Below are 12,431 nucleotides of genomic sequence, written 5' to 3' on the forward strand. Positions count from 1 at the left end.
GTACCCTCCCCCGCCGAGGAGATCAATCTCCGCCAGCTGCGAGTACGGGTCGTTGGATACCTGCTGCGGCGCCGCTTGTCCGTTCTCAGTTCCGGTCCCGTTCATCGCTGGGCGGGCGGGAACCGACGGCTGCTCGGCACCAGCAGAGGCGGCGGCGGGGGCGCCGGTCGGCTGCGGCGCAACGTCGGAGGAGCGCGGGGCGCGTGGCCGCGACGCCGGGCCGCCAAAGGACGTGATCAGGTGCCGCTTCGAGGCGAGGTTGAGCGCCGGCGAGTCGGGTAGGAAGCGCGGCTTGGCCGTCCGGATAAACGTCTCGGGGTTCTTGTGGTAGATCGACCCAAGTGTGCCCGTGTGCAGGAGTAGCTGGTCCAGCATGCCCCGGTCCATCCGGTCCGTTTCTGTCGAAATCACCGGCTTGTCGCTCAGCACGACTTCGCGGGCTGCCGTTGGGTTCGTCGTCAGTAGACGCCAGTACATGAATCCCTGCGGGGTCAGCTAAACGAACAAGTTTCACCTAGCTGGAGAGAAAAGTCGCTACTCACTCGATCACGCAGATCCGGGTTCTCCGCCTCTTCCGTCGCGAGCTTCAGGATCTTCGGGAGCAACTCCTGCGCCGCCGTCGGCCGGCGGATGAACAACTTCACAGTCGCGGTAAGCAGCGCGAGCTGGACCTCGTTCGTCTCCTCCTTGAACGTGAACATGAAGTCCTCGAGTAACTCGTCCGAGTTCTCGATGCGGTCCGAGTATTGTCCGACGATCCAGATCATGGCGGCCTTGGCCTCGGGCTCGTCGAGCACGTCGAGGTTCTCGCACAGAATGCTGATGACACGTTCGTACTTGGACGGGTATCTCCGGAAGATGTCCTTGATGACGACAATGGCCTCTTGGACGACGTACGAGATCTTGGTCTTCATCAACTCGAGCAGCACCATGACGCACTGGTCGGCCGCGGTGCCGATCTTGATCGCGAGACGGCCGATGGAGCGCACCGCCTTGCGCACAAAGTCGACGTCGACCTCGGACGCATACTCTTTCAGCTCTGTCAGGACCTCGGACACATTCTCCTCCCGCGTCAGGCGATACATAATCTCGAGCTTGGCGAGCTTGACGTATACCGGGTCGTTGTACTTGCAGAAGAAGACCTTGACCTCGTTCTGGAGCACGGTCGGCCGCCGCTGGATGATGAGGAGAATGTTGCGCAGTCCGACGTACTGCACCTCCGGGCCAGAGCTGAGCAGTGTAACAAGGGGCGGACCCATTTTCCGCTCGAGCATGCGGATCAGCTGCTCGTCCTCCATGTAATTCATGAGGTAGAGCACGACCTTGATCGTGGTCAGGACGACGGCGCTGTTGGCATGCTGCAGGCGGACGGAGATGCGCTCCGCGAGCATCTCGGCGTCCATCGCCGTCTGCGGGATGAAGCTCATGAGCGACTCGAGGATGTAGATCTGGCCCCATTCCGAGCACTCTCCGAGCGCCGCGACAAGCTTGCCCGCCACCGTGGCGTTGAGCCTTAGCGTGATGTCCGAGGAGCGGTCCGAGATCTCGACGAGCGAAGCGACGGCGTTCGCAACAACCGTCGGGTTGTGGTCGGCCAGCAGGTCGCGCAGCATCGCGACAAAGTTCTCCCGCTCAATCGTCTTCTTCCCGTAGTCGGACGCGTAGAGCTTGGCAACCGCGATCGCGGCCGTCTTGCGCACATACGGGTCCTGATCCTCGAGCGCGTGCCGCAACGGGTCCACCAGCGCCTGTATGATAGACGGGAGCGGGATGGATGACATTGTGCGGATGGCGAGAGCGCGGATCAGCGGATTCCTATCCGCACAATCCTGTCGTCAGCTAAGAGCAAGAAAGCTAGCTTACCGAGAGGAAGCCTCCGATCGCATGGGCCACCTCGTCCGGTCTCGATCGTCCATAGTTGACGAGATACAGATATACCACTGCCGGTCAGTTGAGGCGACTCCATGCCAACTCACTCTTCTTGATCTCCAGCACCTGGATCTGCATAGCCTGGATGATCTCTGGGAACAACGGCGACACTGCTGTCAGTTCAATTGAAGGAGCTGTCGACTCACTGTCGTTGCCCATCGTCATGTTGGCGACGATCTTCTTGAGCGCGGTCGTCTTCTTGCGCTGGAACGCCTTGTCGCGCCTGTCGCCCGCGTTCCGGAGTTCATCGCGGAGGTCCTGAATCTTCCCACGGGCTGGAATGTCAGTTGACATCGGCGAATTCATAACTCACTGAAGAGCTTTGCGTCGGCCATGGTGGGACGCGTCTCTGATCCGCTCTGGGCGGTAGTCGATCGGTGGTAGGAGGACGAGTGCTGGAACGTAAGGTCTAGGTGGAGGTGCGCGCTGCGCTACAGAGGGAGAGGGAGAGGGTAGGCGTAAGCGTATGGGTCGTGTAGGGCGGAAATAGAGAGTCGTAACTTGTTCTGTCAGAAAGCAAGAAGAGAGATCTGTGATGTTGTTGTCGAGGAGTGCCGACCACACGTCGAGCAGTCGCAGTGCGTATGCTGCAGGGTGCACCCAGCAGTGTCAGGTCAGGTCGCGCCCGATCGTGACATCGTGGCTGTGGCTTCGGCCAGCCCGTAAGTATCTCAATTTGCTCCCGCCCAAGCAGCTCAGGTCCAGAATAGGACAGGACCTCCACTTTCTTTCTCAGCCAACTTCGGCAGTACATGAGGCGGTCAGGCGGGGAGCGGCGACCAGACCAGGCGGGAGGATGCATGAGATGACTGAGAATTCATTGGGCCTGAAGTTACCAGCTCTTGTTGTTTCTAAATATCTAATCTTTTTGAGCAATGTCCCTCCTCCGATCCGCCTTCCCCCGCCTGGCCCGGTCAGCGCCCATTGCCCAGCTCGCGGCGCTGCGGTCATACTCGGCCCGTGTCGCTCGCGAGGGCATGGGCGAGGGCGAGAAGTCCATCTACGACAAGCTCGACAAGCGCTTCCCCGGAAAGCAGCTCGAGGTCCAGGACGTCTCGGGTGAGTCTTGACTTCAGCTTCAGACACAGCCAGGTGTCCATGAGACGGATAGCTGACATGAATTGTGCAGGCGGCTGCGGCTCGTTCTACGCCATCCTCATCTCGTCCCCCGAGTTTGCCGGCCTGTCCATGGTCAAGCAGCACAAGCTCGTCAACGACTGCCTCAAGGAGGACATTGCCGGCATCCACGGTCTGCAGGTGAGCTACTGGTTTACCCACGTGCAAGCTGACATGCAGCTCAAGACGATCGCCGAGAAGGACGAGTAAGGCGACATCGCTGCATGCATTCTAGACGGGAAAAAAGACGAGAGGCAACACATTTATCTCTATACATCTCGCAGCTCATGTACACAAACTATGCATTGTTATGACAGTATACGGCCGCATGCTGCATGCTGGGACAGTGGGAACGCAACGGATCCGAACTCGCGCGGCGAAGGGGGACAAACAGAAGACCATTCTATCTAATCAGTGGCGGCGGGTGTGCCAGCATCGGGGGTGGCGTCGTCGTCCTCTTCCTCCTCCTCGGCCTCGGCGGCCCCGTTGGCAGCCGCGGCGCCGTTAGCGGCGTTCTTCTTCTTGTTCTTCTTCTTGTTCTTCTTCTTCTTGCTCGCGCTCGTCCGGGTGAGGATCTCGTATCCGGTCTCGGTGATGAGAATGGTCTCCTCAAACTGGGCGCTGCGCTTGCCGTCGAGCGTGACGGCGGTCCAGTCGTCGCGCCAATGGTCGAGGTTGGCCGTGCCCATGTTGATCATGGGCTCGATCGTGAAGATGTTGCCCGGCTCCATGCGGCCGGGCGTCTTGCTGTTCGCGTAGTGCACGATTGTCGGCGCGCAGTGGAACAGGTGGTGAATGCCGTGGCCCGTATACCGGCGCACGATGCTGTAGCCCTTGGGCTTGACGATGGACTCGATCTTGTTGCCGATCTCGCGGTAGGGCACGCCGGGCTTGCAGATCTTGATGGCCTCGTCCATCGCCTCCTTTGTCGTCTTGATCAGGTCGAGCGACTTCTCGTCGCACTTGCCCACGGGGTACGTCGCGTTCAGGTCGCCGTGGAAGCCGCCGTAGAACAGCGACACATCCAGGTTGATGATGTCGCCCTCCTCCAGCGGCCGCTTGTCGGGGATACCGTGGCAGATGACCTCGTTCACACTCGTGCACACCGACTTGGGGAACTTGGCATAGTTCAGCGGCGAGGGGTACGCTCCGCGGTCAACACAGGCCTGGTGGCAGATCGCATCGAGCTCGTCCGTCGTGATGCCGGGGCGGATGAACGACGCAGTGTAGTCGAGCACCTCGCGCGAGAGCTGAAGGTCAGGTGATCATCCACACACCCTGCAGCTGTCCCCGAGTGATACTCACCTTGCACACCTTACGCATGCCCTCAATCTCCTCGGCGTTGCACACCTTGACGCCGCGCTCGCGCACAGCCTCGGCGGCGGAGAAGCCCTGCGCTGAATGTCAGTTCAAACTCACGGAACCGCTAACTCACGGTGATCGGCGTAGTCTGGACGGGGGATGTGCGCGGGGACCTCGCGCTTCTCGGACAGGGGGTAGACGGGTCGCAGCGGACCAGTGAACTTGTAGTCGCGCATCTGGGGCGGGATCGTGGCGTCGGCCTCCTCGTTCTTCTCGACCGCCATCTGCACAATGTTGTGCACGAGCTTGTGCTGGACCTGCAATTGTCAGCTGACTACGGCCGCCCATTCAATTGCGGTAGACATACCCCTGTATCGTCAGCTCATAATCCGGTGCAGGCAGCTAGAGTGCACGCCGCCGCTTGCGCAACAACTCGTCGCATCACAAAACTCACAGTTCTTCTTGAAGCAGTCTTGGTCACAGAAAAAACTGTTCTGGATGCCGAGCCTGGAACTCTGTCAGTTGACCTGTGCAACGGACAACTCACTTCTTGCACATGGGGCACTCGAGGCGAGACGCCTCCCTGCATTCGCAGCCGGCGCAGAGCATCGTGTTTGTTTTTGAGATGGGTGACGAGGACAAAGACGACCAAGCCAAGGGGCGGCGGTTAAGGATCGGTCATGTCGATGGCTCAGCTCCTGGGCTCGGAATTTGAGGTCACGTGCACATCACCCCTGACGTTGCCACCGAGTTCCGAACGCAATGAACACAACCCCCTGTCCTAAGTGATTCGTCCGACTCAGACGACCGTGCTTCTAGTTATTTGCTGTCGCAGCTACAAGAGAATGCCTCAACTTCTGCTGACATGCACTGTGCAATAAAGCTCGTAGCTCGCCGAGGACAGTCGCTGACCTGGGTAAAGGCTCCCGCACCTTCCTCCGCACTCCTCAACCACCGGATTCGGCCGGCACATGCAACTAACGGGGTGATTAGAATGGTGAATGTTCATACACTGCTTGTTGTGACTGCTTCTGCCTAGATTTACACCTTGCTGTTCTGGTCCTGGACCTGGAGCAGGAGGTTCGACGAGCTTGAGGGGACGTACGAGACGTTGCGCGACTGGGCGAGCGTGTTGGCTGGCATGTTAGCTGATCGAACCTCCATTGTGGAAGCTAATGTGCGAGCTGGCGAGATGCAGCACAGCCAGCCAGATAGGCTGCTGGTACTCACCGACATCCCGTGCCGTCTCGATCTTGCGGAACTGGACGAAAGCGTCTCCGGCCTTGTTGAGGGCGGCGGAGATGACGGCGGCAGCCTCAGCCTCTCCCTCGGCGCGGATGACGGCGGCCTGGCGCTCCTGCTCGGCCTTCTCGACGACGAACTTGGCACGCTCGGCGTCCTGCTGCGCGATCTGCTTCTGCTCGACGGCCGACGTGAACTCCTTTCCGAACCTGTGTGGTTAGCTTGCACAGGCGTCTCCGTAGCGTACGTCATGTGGGTCTGTTGTCAGCTGTGATCATCCACTCAGGACAGCATGGCAATACGCACAATAGAAACATCCTCGAGCTCAATACCGAAGTCCTTGGCACGGTTCAGGAGGTCGTCGCGGATACGCGCCGAGACGATCTCACGGTTCGTGATGAGCTCGGACGCGTCGAACTGGGCCACAATAGCCTTCAGGACCTCGTTGCCGATCGAGGGAAGGACACGCTCGTCGTAACTGTGTGTGTCAGCTGACAGTTCCGCCGAACAGCTGTGCAAAAACCCACTCCTGTCCGAGATTCTGGTAGATCTGCGGGAGCTTGTTAATGTTCGGCCTGGACATGACACGGAGCGTGATCGAGACCATCTGCATGTCCTTGGATCCCGTCGTTGTCGAGATGTTGCGCGGCTTGATGCGGATGTCGTACAGAATCGCGCGCTGCATCCAGGGCACGAGCAGGTGCGTTCCCTCACCGACAGACTGACATTAGCTCGTGCGCAACTGCGAAAGCTGAGTGGGAGGACAGGGCACTCACGTTGGGAAGAACACCCTTGAAACGGTCGAACATGACGGCACGGTATCCACCGGGGACGTCGTACATGGCCGAGTCAATGACGGCCGCGCCGAGCGCGAGGGGGACTGAGCGTCAGCTATCACATCTCATCATTGGGTAAGCTAGACGTCCCGGCGCCGCTCGAGGGAAAGGTCATTTGCCGTCGACAGTCGCCCGATTCCAACAAACGACTTTCCTCCCAAGCGCCGAGAATCGCCACAAGGCAATACGCACCGACAAACCGTCCGAGGTTCTGAGCGAAGGCCATCCTGGTGTTGTTGTTGCGGTGTAGTGAGCTGTCGAAGCTGGTGACCCGGCTGTAGAATTATGAGAACGGCAAAGAAACTCGCTGACGTCCTTTGCTCGGCGGAGGCGCGGAAGCAAATCGCCCCGGGTCGCCTCTCTGACGTCGTTCCTCGTTCCGACTGCAGTGGTGAGCGATTCGTAATCTCCCGCCTGGCTGTAGCTCGGTCGCTTCTCGTCGACTACATACAAGATCCATGCACGCTATCAGCGCGCATGATGCGCACTGCTTGTCGATGCGATGTTCGGAACTCCGAGAACCATACAAGTCACGGACCAGGTCAATCATTCTACAAGATCACTCGCACCAATTGCACCGAGTGTTCGTAGTTCGTGGCAGCACAGCTACTTTCATTTCTTCTTCCTTCCTTACACCCTTTCGCTATAGTCTATGAGAACCCATCTATTGAGGAGAGAGAAAAATGAAAACAACCTTGTATGTTAAAAACCCATCTATGATCCCTTGCGAAGGGGGTATACGTTGCTGTGTGTACAGGTGAACCGAAAGTGAATATGCAATTAAACATTGCGAAAGGCGAAGTCGTTGTTTTGAGGGAGAGAGGGAGAGTTAGGGAGAGTGAGTGTTAGAGCAGGCGAGGGAGGAGTTGATTTACTGCCTCTTCTCATCCTGGCTGGGAGGCGTTAAGCCGAACTTGGCGTAGAGCGGGTCGTTCGGGTCCGTGTCGGGGTGCAGCTGCACCTTGTCCTTGTACAGGTCGACGGTCGACTTGGTCTGCTCCTGGTTGGCCGGGTCCGCGAGCGCCTCGGGGTTCGTCTGGTAGATCCAGTGCGAACCCGCACCGACCGTACCCGCGATAAGGGTAGGGACCATGGTGAGGAGAGAGGGAAGAGCAATGTTGGCCTTCTTGAGCTCCTTGTGGTGCGAGCGACCACCAGTCATCAGAGACGAGCCACGGAGACGGCCACCACGGATGCTGGCAAAGGTGGTGAGGTCGTTCTTGACCTTCTCGAGAGCCGGGTTGTAGGTGTAGTCACCAACATTCTCCTCCATGAGCTCGAGGTCCTCCTGAGCCTTCTTCGAGGGGTCCTTGTAGACGTGGATCTTGATGAGGAAGCGCGTGACAGGGGCGGTCGGGAGGAGACGGACAATGACACCGAGGGGAAGAGAGATGAAGCCGACAATGATCGAAATTCCCCAGTCACGGCCGTAGAGACGGGTGACCTGGAAGGCGGCGCCACCGACCTCAATGATGAGAATCTGACCACCAACCATGATAAGGAAAATGGCCATGAACCAGTAGTTCTTGAAGAAGCCCTCGAGAACGTTGAAGTGACGGTCGAGACGGCGACAGTTGAGCTGGTTGAAGATCTGGCAGAACACGAAGCAGTTGAAGACGAGGGTACGGAGGTCGGCAACGTCTCCTACATCGTTGGGGTCGAGACCAATGATCTTCGCACCAGCAAAGTGGAGGACCAGACAGACACAGATCTGGTAGATAGCCTGGATGACGATCATCTTGACCATGTCGGTGTTGATGAGGGGCTCGTCCTTGCGGTCGGGCTTGCGCCTAAGCGACGCGGGCGTAGCGGGGTCGGTGGCGAGAGCAAGCGCGGCAAAGGTGTCCATGATCAGGTTGACCCAGAGAAGCTGAACGGCAGTCAGGACCGAGGACTCGGAAGCAGAGGCAACGGCGGAAACGTAAGTGATGACGACGGCAGTGATGTTGACGGAGATCTGGAACTGGAGGAACTTCTTGACCGAGTCGTTGACACAGCGACCCCACATGATGGCGAGGACAATGTTCGAGAACGAGTCGTCCATGAGAATAATGTCCGAAGCCTCCTTGGCGACCTCAGTACCGGCGATACCCATGGCGAAACCGACGTTGGCGAGCTTGAGCGCTGGACCGTCATTGGTACCGTCACCAGTGACACCGACGACCTCACCCTGCTCCTTGAGGGTGCGGACGAGCAGCTTCTTGTCCTCGGGAGAAGAACGCGCCAGAATCTGGAGACGCGGGGCGACCATGTGGCGGTCGGCGTCGGAAAGAGCACGGAACACGGGGCCTTCCATGACAATGCCACCAGCAGTGAAGATGCCACACTGGCGGGCAATGGAGCGGGCAGTCAGAACGTTGTCACCAGTGCACATCTTGACCGCAACACCAGCGCCTTGGCAGGCTCTAACAGCCTCGGCGACACCAGGGCGGAGCGGGTCCTCGATACCGGTGATGGCGATGAGAGTGAGGTCCTGGTTGGTGAGGGCGAAGGGAACCTGCTCGGGGTCGGTGCCCTCGGCGCCCGCAGGAGGCCACTGGGGGAAGTCGCGGTAGCAGAGAGCGAGAGTACGGAGGGTCTGGTTGGCGTAGAACATGATGGTGTTCTGAATGTTCTCGGCGGCAGCGGCGTCGTACTCGCTGACGTGGAGACCCTCGGTGTGGCGTGTGACATCAATGTAGTGGGTGCACTTGGCGGTGATGACCTCGGAAGCACCCTTGACGTAGAGACGGTAGCCAGTCGCAGTCTTGATGACAACTCCCATGCTCTTGAGCTCGGACGAGAACGGAATCATCTGAACGACCTGGGCGCTCTCACGGGTGGTCTTGTAGTTGGGCCAGCCGAGCTCCTTGGCGAAGCGGAGAAGAGCAGTCTCAGTCTTGGAACCGACAAATTCGGTGTTACCGTCCTGGTCGGTGTCCTCGAAAGCAGTCGAGTTGATGCAGATGGCCTCGTTGAACAGAGTAATAACCTCGGGCGAGGCGACCTCGTTCATCTCGGAAGAGTCAAAGGCAAAGTCCTGGCGGTCGGGGTCCGCGTCGTTGGCAATGTTGCGCTCGGCGTTCTCCTTAAGGTTGCGAACAAACTTGCCGTGGACACCGAGGGATCCAGCAACGACCGACATCACGTTCTGCGTGAGGGTACCGGTCTTGTCGGTACAGATGACAGTGGCGTGACCCATGGTCTCACAAGAGCCGAGCACACGGACGAGCAGGTTCTGCTTCGTCATACGCTTTGTGGCGAAGGCGAGTGCGAGAGTGACAGCGAGCGGAAGACCCTCAGGAACGGCAACCACGATAAGGGTGACGGAAATAATGAGAATCTGGACGAAAGACTGCGCCTTTTCGTTCGGCGTGCGATCGGGGTCGGTGCGGAGCTGGACGAAGAAGCGGATCATGAGCGAGATGAACAGGATGAGACCTGAGCCAGCACCAGCCTTGGCGATAAGCTCGGCGAGCTTGTTGAGCTTGAGCTGGAGGGGCGTCTCCTCAGTGTCGGTACGCATCGCCATCATGATACGGCCGTTGAACGAGTAGGTGCCGACAGAGGTGACGACGTACTCGCCGACACCCTCCAGGACCTTCGAACCGGAAACCATGAAGCAGTCGAGCTTGGCGCGCTGGCCGGGCTGAAGGTTGTCGCGCTCGCGGATGCACTCGTCGTAGGACGACTTCTTAATCGCGTCCGATTCACCAGTCGCGCCAGACTCGTCGCAGCGGACGTTGTGACCCCTAAGGAAGACACCATCGACAGGAAGAATCTCTCCGGGCTCGAGCATGGCAATGTCACCGACGACAATGTCGCGGACGTTGATGACCTGCTCACTTCCGCCACGGAGAACCTTGACGGTACGGTCCTCGCGCTTCTCGTTCAGCTTCTTAAACTGGCGCTCTTTCTGCCAGTCGTTGATAGAGCCAACCAGAACAACAATGATGATGGCGACCATAATGGCAACACCCTCAATCCAATCAACCTTGGGGTCCTCACAACCATTGGGGCACTCGTCGGAGTAGGTGATGTGAGGAGGGGCACCGAAGTCCTGGTAGAGACCGAGGGCGAGCGAGACGACAGCCGCGACGGAAAGCAGGATCTGGGTTGTGTCAGTATGGGAGAAACAAAAACACAGGGGGGCGCAGCAGCACAAGTACGTACCAGGACCTTGTCCTTGAAGGCATCCCACATGAGCTGGAAGATGGACTTGGACTTGCGCTCGGGCAGGTCATTGCGTCCGTAGACCTTGCGGCGCTGCTCGTAGGTAGCGCTCCACTGGGGGCCATCGCCACCGTCGATAGCCCTCTGCTCAGAGGATGAGCGGGGAGCACCGCTACTAGCACCGTTTTCGGCGGGAAGACCACGTGACGGGTCAACACCCAGACCATTCAGCAGGCCCTGGACTCCACCAATCTTCTGGAGATCGTCAAGCGACTTGGGGTCCACAAGCATGGCGAGCGTCGAGGGCTTCTCGGTGAAGGGGGCGGGGTCGGTCGTGTCCTTGGACGGGTCGAGGTGGGAGACAAGCTCCTCCTTGCCCTTCTTCTTCTTCTTCTTCTTGTCGCCGTCCTCGTCCGAGTCGCTCTCGGTGGGTTCAACAACAGAGAGATCACGCTCCTTGCCGTTTGAGGACCAGGTGCCGATGCTCCATTTCCGCTTGTGCTTCGATGGGCTGTCGGGAACGCTCAGGCTGTTGTTGGCGGTGGTAGCGCCACCGGCGTCGCTGTGGTATGACGGCGGGAGCTGGGACGTCGGGGATCCATCCTCGTTGAAGTGGACAGACGAGCTCGTCGTGAGCGTAGGAGAGCCGGGGGCGAGGGCGCCCTGGTTGGAGGGGGAAAGATGGCTGGGATCGTTTGCCGGGTGCTGGTTGACGGGGGTGTGCGGCGAGTTGTTGACTGGGTCCGGGGACTGCGGCCCGTCGAGGTCGGTGGTGACGATCTGTGGAGGGGAGGGCATTGTGGCCGCCCGTAATGAGCTTGACGCTCTCGGAGGGGGTGAGAGAGAGGGCTGGAAGCGGAGAGAACTAGGTGGCGAAAATGGTGAAAAGGTTAGAAGGATGGGTGTGTCGAGTGTCTCTGAGAAGGTGGAAGAGGGAGTGAGCGACGATGACAGTTGGTGTGTTGAAGGTTATAGATGTAAGATGGAGTGGTCGTTTGGGACAGTGATGGCACTGGAGTTGGACACACCTACGGTGGCACGGTGTGGTGCGGTGAGAGAGTCGCGCGTGCAGCAGCAGCAATACTGGTGATCCAAGTGAGGCGGTGCAGGTGGTGCCTGAAGTGAGTGGGGCAGCGCCCTCTGGTCTGCCGCGGTGCGGTTTGAGCCAAGCCCATGCTAGCATGGCTCGCTTTGCTCAGGGAGACCAAGGCAGAACCGCACATTGGGGCCCTGTGTCCTGGCTCCGTCCTGGCTCGATCCTGGTCTACGCCCTGAGGTCCGTCCTTTTCTCTCTGGCGCGTTCTTGGCCGCTAGGGGCTGGCCCCTGGGTCCACCGCGTGGATGTTAGTCCATCCGATATTTCTGCTTAATCGCTTGGTCTAATCTCTCCCTAATCTCTGCCTGACCTCGAGCTAGCGAGCTCAAGATCGAGGCAAGCCCGCAAGCGGCAGTAAGGGGGCGCTCCGAGTGCCGATGCCCATACGGCGATCGCCCCTTTCACTTTCCTTGAATCTCCCGGAGCTTGGCACACCGCAGTGCACGCTTGCTCACCGTGAGTGAGTTCACCATGTGCCTGTCCGGGACTTGCGCAGGACAGCTTTTGCAAGTGTGTGTGGGAGCGTGAGTGCAAGTTCTGCCTGCTGGCCTGCTGGACGTTGGGCATAACGAATACGAGCGCCCCCATGGAGCAATAACGAGCAGCTCGAGCAATCGCGCGTCAGTTAGCACCCGGGTGTTTGGCTTCTTTGGCTTGGCGCCAGCCGCCAGGGTGTTCGAAGCCGGGGCGGGGCCAGCCTGCAATGCTGCATTCTGCTTAATTCTGCCAGTGCGACGGCGCGACAGAGCGCGAGCGCG

At 59.2% G+C, this 12,431-nt stretch overlaps 3 protein-coding genes across 3 annotated transcripts; 1 reads left to right on the plus strand and 2 right to left on the minus strand.

Moving 5' to 3' along the window:
* Positions 1-2,804: 2,804 nt before the first annotated feature.
* Positions 2,805-3,255, plus strand: A1Q1_05653 (uncharacterized protein; the record flags this gene model as incomplete). The annotated part of the gene is made up of 2 exons (XM_014320862.1): positions 2,805-2,988; positions 3,059-3,255. 2 exons carry the CDS (start codon positions 2,805-2,807, stop codon positions 3,253-3,255), a joined length of 381 nt encoding a protein of 126 aa, XP_014176337.1.
* Positions 3,256-3,452: 197 nt separating this feature from the next.
* On the minus strand, positions 3,453-6,651 carry A1Q1_05654 (uncharacterized protein; the record flags this gene model as incomplete). Its single annotated transcript, XM_014320863.1, has 11 exons — positions 3,453-4,295; positions 4,351-4,437; positions 4,521-4,664; positions 4,802-4,841; positions 4,895-4,930; positions 5,453-5,531; positions 5,578-5,788; positions 5,896-6,067; positions 6,117-6,310; positions 6,366-6,469; positions 6,618-6,651. 11 exons carry the CDS (start codon positions 6,649-6,651, stop codon positions 3,453-3,455), a joined length of 1,944 nt encoding a protein of 647 aa, XP_014176338.1.
* Positions 6,652-7,296: 645 nt separating this feature from the next.
* On the minus strand, positions 7,297-11,375 carry A1Q1_05655 (uncharacterized protein; the record flags this gene model as incomplete). The annotated part of the gene is made up of 2 exons (XM_014320864.1): positions 7,297-10,515; positions 10,578-11,375. 2 exons carry the CDS (start codon positions 11,373-11,375, stop codon positions 7,297-7,299), a joined length of 4,017 nt encoding a protein of 1,338 aa, XP_014176339.1.
* Between the last annotated feature and the right edge of the window lie 1,056 nt (positions 11,376-12,431).

The sequence above is a fragment of the Trichosporon asahii genome (assembly GCF_000293215.1).
Source record: "Trichosporon asahii var. asahii CBS 2479 unplaced genomic scaffold scaffold00075, whole genome shotgun sequence".
Lineage (NCBI taxonomy): Eukaryota > Fungi > Basidiomycota > Tremellomycetes > Trichosporonales > Trichosporonaceae > Trichosporon > Trichosporon asahii.